Here is a 15,354-nt window from a genome sequence, read left to right as displayed (position 1 = left end):
ATGCCATTTTGAGAGAGAAACCTTGTGGTAGTTGTGCTAGTTCCAAATTGGAAATGCCCCTGCCTTACGTTTTCTATTTAGGTAATTTGTGTTAATATTTACATCTAAATTTTGCCTTGAGGAAAGTTGGAAAAAATAGTGAGTATTATTTTCGTTTAATAAGTATGTACCATGAGACAGTTCCAAAACTCTGTTTCTGTGCATACTTATGCAAATTTTTATTGGAGTTTTTCACAAGATGCAACATTTTTTACCTATAATGCTCATGTCATTAAGCAAAGGTTTATTCATTGACAGTTCCCATCTGATCATATATTAACCAGTCCAGCCAAAACCTAAATCCTCTTTTGAATCTAATCTGCCAAAATTTTGCAGGCATAGAAGTTATTAGAAACACAAAAACATATAAGATGCTGACAAGAAAAAAATTTGCAATCTTTTTTCAAACGGATGACTTGGACAAATTGTGATTAAAATAACATCATTTTCACTTAACCCCACCACTAACAATACTTTTGTTAAGGATGTTGGGTTATTTAGTTAATTATGTGAAATAGCCCAAGAGACTTAATTATTTTGTAATCTCATGTATACCTAACTCTAGCCCCAATAATTTTTATATATACCCTCTAAGTAATTTATGTAAAGAACAACATTAGTCATAAATCATGAAATTATTAAGAATCAGGAAAAAACAAGAATTTATAGTATTAAAAAAAAAAAAAAAAAAAAAAAAAAAAAAAAAAAAAAAAAAAGAAGCCCGCATTAGCCGTATAATTAGATGTAGAAAAACTAAAAGAAGAAGAAAAGGAAAAAAAAAAAGAAGAAGAAAAAAGAAGGGGTCTATAAATTTAAGTAGAAAACATAACCATGTTTATAACGTAGAGGAGAGAAGAAATTAGTCAAATTACAACAAGACAAACAAGTAAGCAAGCATAGGAACGAAAAAAGTGAAGCAATGAATGTGAGAGAGAAAGAGAGAGAATGGGGTATAAATTTATCAAAAGAAAAAATAAAAATAAAAATAATAATAATAAGGCACCACTACTAGCCTCCCATAGTACTAGTATTTTGCTGGTAAAATGAAATGTTGCATTGAATTTTCAATCATGGAATGGAAGATGCAAATTTTAACAAAAGATACCTGGTAGTAACGGAAAATTATTAGATACTCTTGGAATACCATAAATGCGTATTTCCCTCTCTTACATAAATAGTGAGTCCCACCATGAATTTAATTAGTGAGATATATCATTCATGTGAGAGGAAGGAGTATGCATTTATGGTATTCTGGGAATACATAATATGAATGGTAAGTTTAAGACTAGGACATAAGGTATCTCCCCAGCATACATCTTAAAGCAAATGTCTGCTTATTTTTATTTATTTATTTATTTATTATTATTATTATTATTATTTTAATGCTGATAATTTAAAAGAATCAAAGTCCTTGAAAGGAAATAAAGTCAAAAAGGTTGCTGCTACTTTTGCATTTCTTGCTAAAAGAAAAGCATCCAAAATTGGCCCAACAACTAATATGTGGTGGTAAAGAAATGTAATTGCCAGCACCACTAGCAAGAGAGAGATAGTGCAATAAACAATGTGCATGATTTTCTTTTTCTTTTTCTTTTTCTGATGAATAACCCTGAGCATGACTTGTTCCATACTGGAGAAGCTTACTATTTACAAGTTACTACACAACTGTGAAGTTGGAGATATGTAAGTATGCATTTGGATCAGCTTATTTTGAGTTTGTTGTGTGAAAATAATCTCAACCATACTAAACCTAAGTCCAAAATGTTTGAAAATGGAATAAAAAGTTTTTAACATTCACATCAATTTGTGCAAAAATTATTGTTTATTTCAGAAAAAGAACCTACTTTTCTTTCTATTTAAACTAACCATTTTTCAAAACACTTACATCTGATTATCTATTATATACTCCATTTCATTAAAATATCAAAATTTTCTTGATTTTTTTATTCGTTTCTTTCTCTTCACACACAACTATCATTCACTCTCTTTCTTCACTCTCAGAAAGCGCAAAGAAATAATTCAAATTTGTTTTGAATAAGCTACAATGACTTGTACATTTACACAATCATCATAACAAAATCTCATTTTGCACAAATGGTTCATGATCTAATGTGAGTGATTTTTAGGCTTCATTAGCCATATTTTTGAACTTTATGCTATTTTATATAAGTTGGTGCAAATGTTCAAAGCTAAGGTAAAGCACAAAAGATAAGCACGGGCTTTTTGTTCTAGTGTGTTCTCACTCCATGTTAGGCAAAAGTTCAGTATAATCCCCAGATAATAGGAATACATTTACTGCATGTGATATGTGTGTGTGTGTGTGTGAGAGAGAGAGAGAGAGAGAGAGAGAGAGAGAGATAAATATTATTAATAGCAAGGGAATATTAAGTACAAAAAAAAAAAGTACAACAATCCAGCAAAAATACCAGAACAATGCAATACCACACAACCAAACCAAACCAAACCAAACCAGCAATCAAAACAACATTACCACAACACAGCACTAACAAGTAACAACTAAGACTCAAGACAGTAAATGGAAATATCCAAAGGCAACAAAGAGATCTGATAAGAATAGAACTTCTAGCATTCTTGTACCAATATATTCTTGACATCAAACATCACAGAATGGGTAAGAGAAGATAGAAGAGAATGTGCATTGAAGACAAAAGAAACCTATAATTGATTCTCAAAGTTACAACAGGAAGCCAATACCATGGTAAGATTTTATCATTCCTAGTTTTGTTTCAAAAAACTTTATCAAGATTCCAGCATAGAGATAGCAATGGGATACAAAGTCATTGAATAAGGCAGTTTCTAAAACATGACAAACAGATTACACCATATATGTCATTCCCACTCGAATGATATTCATGTGAGGTGTTCTCATGTTTGCAGTACCTGCTCTACAGTTCCTTCTCATGAATCCATAGAAGTAATTTATAACCAATTTCTTAATGAAAAATGAGTTTTTCTTTGCCTTCACATCTCCGTGGGCCAGCATATAAGTAAATCCAGAATCCATTGCCTCTCGAAGAGCTGAAAGCTCATACTCCAGACTTGGGTCTTCATCCTGTGACATGACACTTGATAGCAATTCCGAGGAAACTTCTGAGATAGAAGTTCCTGTTTCTTCCAATCTTCGATCCTGCATCAATGGAATCCTAAGCTCACCATTCCCATCAACACCAGGGGCTCCAGAATCCCTTGACCTCACTGAAACGCTATCAAACTCCAACTCATTTAAATTGCTCTCCAACGCAAGATCTTGAGCCTCCCTTCTTAAGAATTTCTCTAGGCTTTCAACCAAAAGTTGCTCAAATGCATGATGGTCTTCCTTTCGGACATCTTTGTAACCGTATCGAGCAACACAACGGAACATATGGTAGTCTTTTGGGCAAACTCTTCGAAACAAAAACCTTTCCTCTTGAGGAACCACTGGGATTGGGACATATTTAATGCAAACAAACACTATTGTAGAGTGGATAGCTGGAAGGCTCAGTAAGAACTGCCCAAAGATGGAGGGAATCCCCTGGACAAGCTCATTGTAAAGCAATCCAATTCCTGGGACTCTTACAGTCCCAAGGGTTGAACCTAGTTCAAGCATGAAGTCCATGGATATCTTCTCCCTGACTTGACTCCGGTATTTCAACACACTCCCATAGTTCCAAATGTACATCACACAGAGGAAGCAAGTAGCAAAAACAAGTGGAAGCCAACCACCCTCTTTGGTTTTAGATAGCACAGCTAACAAGTAGATGACCTCTACTGATCCAAAAACAAGTGGGAAACACAGAGCCAAAAACAGGTTCTTCTGCCAGATTAGAAGCATTACAAGTGTAACCAATGAGGTGCTCACAAGCATGACACCAACTTCAGCTATGCCTGCAAGAACAAATTAAATGGTTTTAGTAGACATTACTTCCATAGGATAGTGTTCGTATGTGTGAACTAAAAATTCCCTATGTTGTTAATAAATAAACATTAATGGTCCTGTCCAATAGTAGATCAAGGACTTTGGGATTCAAGGGATTATTTGCCATCATCAACCTATATGCAATTCAGCCATTTAGTACCATGGAAAGGTCAACACAAAATGACACGATTTATTGAGGAAATGAAAAGAGTGTGTCTAGCAGTGAAGCATCACATGCAGAGTGAAAAGATAAGCATATGCTGTAATTCCAGCAATAACCACTGACCTCCAGGTCTCAAACATACACAGATTATTTTCACAATATATTGGATGAAAAACATTAGAATATGTAAATCGATTGAAAAGGCATAATGCAGTGTAGAACTTCTGTATAAAACCTTCTAATATTTTCTTAAAAGACACTTCCCAAGAAGAAGAGGAGGAGGAAGAAACTTAACCATATGCATTGGCGATATCTGTGGTGCTCTGAAAGATAGCAACGACAACTATGCACATGATCATTAAAAACCAATTCATTACAGGGATGTAAATTTGACCCATTCGCTTTCTTGAGGTGTGAACTATCTTCAGCCTTGGAAAGCATCCGAGAGCCATTGATTGCTTTACGCATGAAAATGTAGCAGATATCATTGCTTGGCTGGCAATCATGGCAGCAAGGGTTGCTAACACAAAAACTGGCCAGAATATAGCATCTGTTTGTTCCCAAGTTCCAAGAGCAGAAGTGTCAATATGAGTGCTAAATATAAATACATTTCTCTTGAATATAACATAAAATATTATGGTAATTTGGACAAATATAAGAAGCCATGTCATTAGAAAGTGTCACCTGGCACAGAGGCATAGAATATACTTTCTGCAGATTCAGGCGATTTCATCAGATAAGCAGCTTGGCCCATGTAAGCCAAGAGAAGACAGGGAAACACCACACAAGTAAAGGCAATCTGTGTAAGTAGTATGGATTAATTACAATAACCTTCCATTAAAGCAAATCCATGAAGTTATTCAAGGAAGAAATAAAATTGAGGTAGTGCAGAAACATACCTGTATGGCTCGTACAGAAAAATGGCCTAGATCAGCAAACATTGCTTCCGCTCCTGCAACAACCTCAAGAAATGTCAACAAAGAGGCTCCTTTCTGCAAGTTTATGGGACAAATTGAAAAAAGGAAGAACAAAAGGCCATTTCTCATTCTGACATGGAAGCTATCATTCGTTGGATTTATTAAAAGTTCATTAAAAATTTCCAGAAAAGGCTTATTCTTTCATGATATCTACCAGCACATTAAAACCACCAAATTAGGTGAAAACACCTATCAAGAAAAGAAAAATAATTCAGCATACTTATTAGCCAGCAGATCATCTCAGAAAGCCCTTGGTGAGATAGGTTTTTAACTTACCAAATAAAATACCCCTCCAGTTTAGGTCAAACCAACTATTATGAACTTTAGGCATCAGAGCCAAGAAATGGCAATGGGGCAAAGCGGGACAGGCCAGGATGGATACCTCACCCTGCCCTCCCAGCCATAGATATCTACTTATCCTGATCTTGCTCCATACTAGAGTTGAGCAAAATTGTAAGCCCTTCCCCCTGCCCCATCCTGCCTTGTAGTGGCAGTGTGAGAGATAAACAGAAAACCAGAGATGCACAAAATACTAAATTTTAAAGCCCTCCCCCCCACCCCCCTCCTAAAAAAAATATATGATACAGCCATCAGATTGTTTGACTTAATTACCGGTTCTGTTTGTCACAGTTGTTATACAAGCTCCTTAACATTTACATCCTATCAAACTTGAGTTAAATGGAACATTTAAACCTAAGATTTTGGATGATGCAATGATTTCAGGGTTTCCACTTCTATAGAAACACGGGTATTTTAAAAAAAAAAACATGCAGCTGATGAGGTTAGGATATTTTAAAAACAAAGTAGGTAGAATCTTATCACTATTAGGGAGGATCTGAAAATCTCTGCTGGTTGGCACAGATATCGATAAAAATTTTCCAGTTTAGTTAAGGATATGAAGGTGAGATGTACCTGTAATGCATAGAACACAACCACCAAGAGCTGACCATGCATCTGTGCTGTTCTTCTTGAAGAATAAATAGATATAAACTGGGTTGAATGCCCTTACAATAGTAATATCATACTTGACTATATTGTAAATTCCAATAGATCCCAGAGAAAAGAACCACAAAGCAAGTACAGGAGCAAACAGGAAACCAACTTTACCAGTCCCAAACTGCTGTATGCTAAACAAACACACAAGGATCACGATTGAAATAACAACTACACCACCTGAAAAAGAAACCAATCAGATTATAAACTATCCTGTTCAAAATGCTAATATTGGTCTGTCACCCACATTTCTTCATTAGCTATAGTCTATAGAAAAAGAAAATGCATCAATCAGATGGTTCAAAATGCAAACGCTAATTAGTCTTAAAGCTGTATCATGTAATGCGGTGACTAATTAGATTGTTCAGGCAGTCCAGCTTAATGCAGTGTGGTCACTAAATGATCCATGTTGACAGGCATCAAATTTATATCTTAAAGAGATATAACAAAAGACGTCACTGTAGAAGTCATGCTGCTCCAAGGAAAAATGTCCAACAAATCAATCTCCTCCAAAAAATTGATGCATTTAGAAAGTTCTTTATGATTGATGAGATATCATAAGGAAACATAAAAACTCAGTATCACACAACAGACCTGCTCTCAGTTCCTTCACTTGAAATCCTGGTAATAAACAAATCTTAAATACTTAAAGTGAAAACAAAGATACCCACTTGTACTAATTCCTTCTATTTCATCCTCCAGACCACTCACAGCAGACATCACTGCAACAAGAAATATACATTAGTGTAACCTCAGGCAGTTAATGTCACCTATCAAAAGTGATAGCGCAAATTATTGCAAATTGAGGAGTGTAGTATAAGGATATTTCACTTCAAAGAAATAAGATAGTGAATAGAAAGTTCCAATAATCAACTTGGACAAGTCAAGAAAGTCTCTGTTTCGGCTATAAGGAACACTGGCTGCTAATCATGGTTAGTACATATCTCATATAAAATATAACAAGGCCCATTGTTGCAAGGTTCTAGTATGGATATTCCAGTTTCAAACATATATGATGCTAGATGAAAGAGATATTGGTTAACTCAATCAAGTCAAGAAAGCCTGTGTCCCTACAGCACCAAATATGTTATCTCCAAATCGATAGCTCTGCACCCCTTTAAGGCAAGCTTTCTGCTCCTTCTGAAGAAGCAAACATTCTTTGCCCATGAAACAAAACATGGAAGCTAAAAGTAAGATAACTATGGGCAAGGAGTTTAACAATATCAGAAAAATATGCAACCAACTCACTCCAGGCAAGCATCTGCTTATCTTCATATTTTCAAGCCTATAGAATATACAACTAGGATAGAAGTGGCAGTGTCAATGTAGTCCTAAATAGATTATAAGAACGCAATTATACATGCATGACTCTAGAGTGGCTTTCTTTGTATGGGCCACAGCCTTGGGGAAATGTCTGACAATTGACAATTTAAGGAAAAGAAAGGTTTGCATTTTGGATTGGTGTTATATGTGCAAGTGTAATAGTGAAAGTGTTGACCATCTATTCCTTCATTGCCCGGTTGCTTCGGAGCTGTGGGATATGGTTTTTGGTTTATTTGGAGTTTGTTGGGTCATGCCAATGTCTGTTGTTGGGCTTTTTGCTTGCTGGCAAGGTTGTTTTGGCCGCCATCGTAATGGAGATATTTGGAAGGTCGTTCCTCCTTGTTTGATGTGGTGTATTTGGAAGGAGAGAAATAGTAGGTGTTTTGAAGACATTGAGCGTTCCGTGCCTGATCTCAAGCTTCTATTTTTCCAAACCTTACTTGACTGGTTCTCTGTGTGGAGAAACCAACTTTTTTCTTCTATTTTGGATTTACTTGACTTTTGTAATGTTCGTTTTTGTTTTGTTCACCCCTGTATTCTCCCTGTGTACTTGGGTGTCTCTCTCTCTTTGATATCAATGAATCTTTTTTACTTATCAAAAAAAAAAAATTTATACATGCATGACTTTGTCTGCAAGCAAAGAGACCCTAGGCTGATAAGTTGGGTAGGTGGAAAAACTTTATGATATCTAGATAATTCCAAAGCAGAGGAAATTGGCACAGCTCAGCAAACAAAACTACAGACACAGATTTCATCACATTGGTAGAATGGTCAAAGGACCAAACCCTGGTATGCAGAAGTAAAGACCCAGCAGAAGATAATATACTATTGCAGGGGCTTATTTAAAAATAAAATAAAATAAAATAAACAGCTAACTGTAAATAGTAAGCGGGGAAGGCATCAAAGCATGAATTGACCTAGCGAAGTGAACCTTGGGTGAGGTGCACTAGAGAGATAGCTTTTTTCTTCTTCTTTTTTGGGTTTGTCAAATTTTGTAAAATATGGAACTACTTCTTATCTTGACTCTTTTTATTTAATTCAAAACTAATGAATGCATATTTTCATAAAAGACTAAAACATGAATCCTTTCTGGGCTAAACAAACTGTGTAATTACAATATGAAATACCTAGTGGTACGATACATCTGGTAGAATTTAGGTATTTCTAATGGAATGTCCTCAGTAATAGGAATATTAGTATCAGTGCCTAATCTTTATATATATATATATATATATGCAACAATGTACCTGATATTGCTGGGGTTAGAATGCCATCTCCTATAATCATTGAAGTACCCATAAGAACCACTAGCAAGAGAAACGTTTTCAAGGATGATCTTTTTTCCAACGAGTCTTTTATCTTTAAAGCCCTTTCCAACTCTGGAGTGGGCAGTTTGAGTCGAAAACTTGATATTTGTTCATCAGCTGTCTGGCGATTAGGCAGCATATTAACATTTGCATACCTGCAAATCAGTGAGTACAGCGCAAATGTCCCTCCTACAATTGAAACCATAAATTTATTAACAATCACATGCTCTACCAGATGACAGCAAATAAAAGGAGACAGTAACTAAAAATAGAGAACACTTACCTTCCCCATTATCATTGGCTTTGAGTACCACAAAAACATATTTTGCCAGAGGAAGAAGAGCAATTGTGTACATCACTAGTGATAAAGCCCCCAAGATGTCAACATCGGACTTGATGGTAACCTTGCTGAACACATCAGCAAAGACATATAAAGGACTTGTACCCAAGTTGCCATATACCACACCAAGTGTCTGAAAAGCTAATGTGATGGTGTGCCACATGGAGATATCCTGATTCATTGCGAGCAATAGACTTAGTATAAGAGGAACAGTCCATTACATTGACATGTAAATTCTTTGTTACAGGATCAAGTAAAGTATTTCTGGCTGTGGGTTGATGATAGTGTGTGTGTGCATGTGTAATTTATGAGGGCTTTCTCCTTGTAGACTTGCAGTTGGGACTGTTGAAGCTTATTCCTTCTCAACTGCCTTTGAAGCCTTGCGCTCTTCACATGGAATGTCAATTTTGAAGTGATAAAGACACTAAATTATGAGAACTTCCTAAGTTGTTTCACACTCATCATAGAATAGGACACTAAAATGTAATGTAAGAGTTTCTTGCTACATCTGGATTTTAACAGTATACCACCTTCACTAATATATACAAGTTGTCTCGCTGCTAGTGCTGCCATCTTCTAAATGTTCACTTAACTAGTGTTTCGCTTCATCTTTTATTAACTAAAAAAGGATAGGGGGTGACTAGTCCATGGAAGACCCTACATGGACATGACCATAATAACACCTACCCATTGAGGAACCAATGCCTGAGGTTTCATTTAAAAGAACAATAGTCAAAAACTCCACCAGATGGGCAACGCAAAGCCAGATTGACTGCTCTTGCCTACAATTTAAGTCCTCCCACATTTCAAGATAACTCTTTTAAGTCCCCAACACAGAGTGCATCATAAAGCAAATCTGTTAAAGCCTGCTAACATGATGATAGGAGGTACTTGAGGTCACTCAACTTAACCACTCCGTTTATCTTTTTCAATTTACGGCTACTACTCTATGCCAATACCCTACTTTAAGGATAAAACTGTTTAACAGAAAGGTTCAATCTTTTCCTTTTATTAAACAATTATTTTAATTTCAAAGTCCCATTATATTTTCTGCCCCTAATTTCATAAAATCTAAGACCCTGTTGATAATTTGAAAATAAACATCACATGAAACCACTAATTACCAATTTACCACAGATTTAGTAAAAATGGATAACAGGTTTCTCCAAATTGCCAATAAGATAGTACACAATTTGAAAAGTCAGATTTTTTTTCTTTAAAAAATGGAAGAAAATCACTCTTAAGATACTTTTCTTGATTAAAGCATTAACTTTATTCCAAACTCCCATAATATATTCTACCCCTATTTCATAAAATGTAAGACCGTGTTGATGAATTTTTTTTTTGAGAAGAACCGTGCTGATGAATTTGAACATAAATATCACATGGCACAACTAATTAGCACAAGTACAACAACAATAAAGCCTTAGGCCCTTAGCACCAAAAATTTGGGCCAGCTATGGATCTTCAACACAGAATTGGCCACATTTATTTCTTTTCTAATTAGCACAAGTATAAAGTAAAAATGGATAAATGGGTATCTCTAAATTGCCAATAAGATGGTACAAAATTAGCACAAGTACAACAACAACAATCAAACCTTAGTACCAAAATTTTGGAGTCTGCTATAGATCTTCAACACAGAGTCAGCCACAAGTATTATTTTCTAAAGAGCACCAGTATTTAGTAAAAAATGGATAAACAGGTTTCTTCAAATTGCCAATAAGATAGTACACAATTTGAAACAACAGCAAGTATATGATACCTTGGTATGGTGGCCATGATCTCCTGCAATCTCCATGGCTTCAACATCAAAAGAGTCCACTCTCCTGGCCTTCTTCACTAGCCTCCTCCTTAAAGGTCCTTGCCCTTCTCTGGTCTCACTTTCATCAAGCAGTGACCATGGAGGTGACTCTGAATCCACTTCACTACCATCAACCCACCTGGAGTCACTGCCACCACCACTACCATTACCACTACTACCCGTCAACCTCACACTGCTCTCTTCAATCCCATCATGTTCTTCCATATTTCCACCAATCCCACCTCCCAAAATCACAGCTTTTGTACAAAAACACTTCAAAAATCACAGCTTTTGTACAAAAAAAAAAAAAAAAAAACGATATCCACTTGGCTCAAGTGCTTCACCCTTCAGTACTAATCCACAGAACTAGTAAGCATTAAAAGATTTTCTTATAAAACCTAAACAAAAATTTGCTATTGATGCACAAATTTGCAAGCAAATTGCTGCAACCTCTCATTGTTTATTCAAATGAATTGTGTCTCACAATTTCTGGCTGTCGGCTGTTTGGGACATAGAAACAACCATAGTCCCAACTCCTTAGCACTGAACTGGCCAGGACTGGTGTTGAAGTTTAAATAAAAACCTTTTTCTTATGACACAGCTCTTTTCTCCATTGGCTACTGGTTGAGACTCATAGACATAAATAGTTCTGGTTGGTCAATTTCTTTCTCCATTTGTTCTCAGTAATTTTAGGTCACTTGCTCAACTGAGCCGTAATTCCCTTGACTCGAGTTGGTCAGGAGTTTAATGAAGTTTTAATTGGTATCTTTATTATTATTATTATTATTATTTAGGTAGGATATAAATTTTACTCTAGTCTAATGTAAATATAGATGTGTGTAAAGTTTTTTTTTTGGAGATTTGAACCTTAACTACACCCTACAAGTATTTAATATCTGTAAAGTGACTATCACGTTAATGGTGCGCAGTAATATCTTTGTTATTATTATTATTATTATTATTAGCATAAATTATCTTTATTATTTCAAGTATTCCTTATCAGTAAATTCGGGAATTATTTCATTATAAAAAATAAAAATAAAAATTTGGGGATTACCCTTGAGAAAAGGTTTTTATACAATCTGAGTTGCAGGAATTTTTATGCTACACAATGTTAAAAAAAAAAAATCATATGCACTTAGTCATATTGACATTTTTAATGAGTAATTTGACTTAATTAAATAATACATGTGAATGGTTTTTTTTTTTTTTTTTTTAACTGCCACATAGTGGGCTGTGTTAGAATTATGTGATTAAATTTACAATTTTTCAATAGTTTTACTTTTTGAGAGAATCGGTAATTTAATACAATATCAAAGCATAAGCTAATTTTGATCCATATCTTCGCATATTAAAAAGTAGTTTGAGCCCACATATGATGGAGGTTGTTAGATATATGTGGTTAAATGATTAAATTTACTATTTCCAATTAGCTTAAGGTTTTGGGACAAATTGCATAAAAACTTAGCTCTCTTTCTTGAGTATTGGGCTAATGTGAGATAGTAATTGTGGGGGGTCCGAGGAGCAGAGAGGATTAGACCAAGATTTTTTATATTTTACCATTATTTTTCTTATAAAACGTGTAACATTTTTATGTTGTAAATACTAGTAATTATAGTTTGTGTGTCAGTGTGAGGGTGTGTAGACCTGACAAATTAGTCAAGCCAATTGTATTTGGGTTTGACTCAATCGGGTTTAGGTTAGAAACTTGTTAGATTAAAATGGGTTGTTATTTTTATGACTCTTATCTAGACTTTGAATGTTCAAGTCAACTAAAAATGACCTGTATTTTATAACATTAAAAAAATATAAAAACTTTAAACATACTTTCTAACCACTTTTTCCATATTTCTATTCAATACAAATGAACCCCCCCCCCCCCCCCCCAAAAAAAAAAACAAAAAAAAAAACAGAAAAAACAGTTAGAGATCAAAGTTGAATAACACATAAATTCTTAAGTTTTTAATCCAATTATTAATTCCAATACTCTACTAGTTTAATAATCAATTTCACAGAAGAAGCAAAACAAATATATATATATATATATATATATATATATACACACATGAAACATGAAATAAAGTTAAAATCACCTATAAACAAAAGTGTCCTTTTGATTAGTCTCATTTTAACCTGCCTGAACTTGTACCCTAATTTAGTCTCATTTTTTTTCCGTCTAATTTACCTTTGTGCTTTTAATTTGTCTTATTGTTAAATCACTTTCAATTAGGTAATAAGCTTCTTCTTTTTTTCTTTTTTCTTTTTTTCTCTCTCTAAGTATAGAAAAGTATGGTTTTAAAAATTGGAACGGTCAAAGAACCAGAAAAGGGATTGGTTCTCGGTTCTTGACCTATTTCTTGCTAGTTTTTTCGGTTTTTACCGAACTGGTTCCATGTTCGATTCCTAGTTCAACTAGTTGAACTGATCGATCAGATTTGGTTTTTAAAACAACGCAGAAAAGTAGATATTTAAAATTTTCTATTTTGGATATATAAATATATATATCCTTAGGTTGTAAATAATGTATATGCATGTGCGTATTTTAAGATAATTACAATATTATACATATAAGGCATTTTATATAAATTTAACATTCATTATTATCTGTTTTTGAATCGAGAGATGCTACGTCCATAACATTTTTATAATATTTTCACAACAAATCATAGGTGGTTAGTTATTATTGGTTCAAATTTGAACCTAACACCAAGATTACTTTTTTGCTCCAACAATAACAACCAGTAACAATTTGCCACTTAAGATTTGTAGTAAAAATGTTGTGAAAATGTTGTGGACATATCATTTCTCTTTTGAATCTTTCTTAATACTTTTAAAAAATTTATATGATTTAGTAAGTATGAATTTTAATTTGGTACACTTGATACAAAATTAGAATGGATTAGGTTTGATTTTTTAAATTTCAATTTTTAAGCTTCCCCCTATATTGAAACTAGTTACAACTTGTGTAATGTACGCAAAAATTTAATAAAATATGATTTTATCTTTCTTTTATTATGCAAATAAATATGAAATTTGATAATTAGGATAGTTATTGTAGGGACACGAATCTCTAGCGGCCCACCAACGATGGCGTTGGGCTCGCGCGTGATGGATCCCTCACAATAAAATTTGTAGAGAGTGGGCTTGAAAGGCTAGGGTTGGGTCACGGGGCGTTAGTTCAGGCCGGGCTTTAGATGAACCAAAACAAGAAAAGGCTTTAGTTTGGATATTCAGGCCTTACACCTTTGTAACTTGAGAGATTTGGCTCCTCGGATCATGTCCGAGGAGCACTAATGTTTTCTCCGGTTACCCGACGGTGGGTTTTTCGGGGTGATGCGCATATATTCTCCGAGCATTCTCCCTCCCGAAGTTTTTTCTCAGGAAGTGAGATGGGGATCCCCTTTCCTTATTAGTTTACCTTTCCTTTTATACTAGCCTACGTTTGTTGTCCCTCGTCCACATGTAGGGTCGATCTTTCCAGGACAGATATCTGTCCCATCAATCTAATCCCGAAATTGTGGGAGATGATCAATAAAGCCTAAAAATCCGGCTCTGTTGGATGCAGTGTCATATCAGTGAAGGGTATTAAGGACAACTGCCCCAAGATATTTTCTGATCTCTCAAGTTAGCTTGTATTCCACTCTAATCCGGGAGACTTTGGGTCTGCCGAGGACTAAGCTGTCCTCGGCTGTATCTTCGGGTCACTTTGGGCTTCCTATTTTTGGACTTGGGCCCTGACCTCTTTTAGTTTGGGGCCTGTGGACTCCCCATAAGCGAGTGAGCCGGGCCCCTAAACTATTGGGCCCCACATTAGCCCCTCAAAACCTGGCTGTCCAACGTCATGGTTGGAAAGGTGGGTTTTGATAATATCAAGCCTTCATTGCGGTTCGTTTAATTCAGCCCTTGATCAACGTTGACGACTCTTCACCTCCCCAAGGAATGTACCGGTCTATGAGCCGTTTTCCTGAATTTGCGTACGTTGCCATTATGCCGTCTGGTTATCCTCAGCGTGTCTTTAATATTTTCCCATTTACGAGACCTCCCAGATCTAACGGTTACTGATGGCGTGGGGGAACGAAGCGGCGCATTCTTCTCTGCAGATTTCCCTGGGGATCTGAATGCAGCATATACCCTTTTCTTCGTCCCCTATATAAAGAAAGAAGACAGAAGGTGATTTTCTCATATCAGAATCCCTCAGGCTCTTCTCAGAGTTCACTTCTTCAATCTGGTTATTCCCTATCCGATAATATATCCCCCATAGTAATCAGCCATGAACAAACCCTTCCTTTCCCAGAAACGTCATGTCCTAACAAAACTTGAGATGGCTCGGTCGGGGCAAGGATGGCGGAGACTCAAGATCTACCTCCCCATTCTTTTAGCCAAAATCCGAAGCAGGGACTCGTCACACCCCACTTTCGGTGTGACTGAGTCGAAAACCTCCGTTGTCATCTCCATCCGCTCTCTCATGAGCATACCTAATATGGCTCCAGTGTGC

The 15,354-nt window shown here is 35.5% G+C and overlaps 1 protein-coding gene across 1 annotated transcript; it reads right to left on the bottom strand.

Annotated features, from left to right (window-relative positions):
- Positions 1-2,602: 2,602 nt before the first annotated feature.
- Positions 2,603-11,555, bottom strand: LOC126718549 (putative potassium transporter 12). Its single transcript, XM_050420811.1, has 9 exons — positions 10,821-11,555; positions 8,999-9,227; positions 8,656-8,904; positions 6,757-6,807; positions 6,005-6,265; positions 5,015-5,067; positions 4,800-4,914; positions 4,411-4,665; positions 2,603-3,921 (listed from the first exon to the last, which is right to left on the bottom strand). The coding sequence occupies exons 1-9, from the start codon at positions 11,082-11,084 to the stop codon at positions 2,873-2,875; spliced, it is 2,526 nt and encodes an 841-aa protein (XP_050276768.1). The 5' UTR covers positions 11,085-11,555; the 3' UTR covers positions 2,603-2,872.
- Between the last annotated feature and the right edge of the window lie 3,799 nt (positions 11,556-15,354).

This window comes from Quercus robur, chromosome 3 (assembly GCF_932294415.1).
Source record: "Quercus robur chromosome 3, dhQueRobu3.1, whole genome shotgun sequence".
In the NCBI taxonomy this organism is placed as follows: Eukaryota; Viridiplantae; Streptophyta; class Magnoliopsida; order Fagales; family Fagaceae; genus Quercus; species Quercus robur.
This window is presented reverse-complemented; position numbering and strand designations above follow the sequence as displayed.

Coding starts and splice junctions, on each gene's coding strand:
- LOC126718549 (XM_050420811.1), bottom strand. CDS start 11,084: ATGGAAGAACATGATGGGATTGAAGAGAGCAGTGTGAGGTTGACGGGT. Junction 8,905..8,998: donor AGCCAATGATAATGGGGAAG/GTAAGTGTTCTC, acceptor TTTCAATTGTAG/GAGGGACATTTGCGCTGTAC. Junction 5,068..6,004: donor TTGTGTTCTATGCATTACAG/GTACATCTCACC, acceptor AGGTTGTTGCAG/GAGCGGAAGCAATGTTTGCT.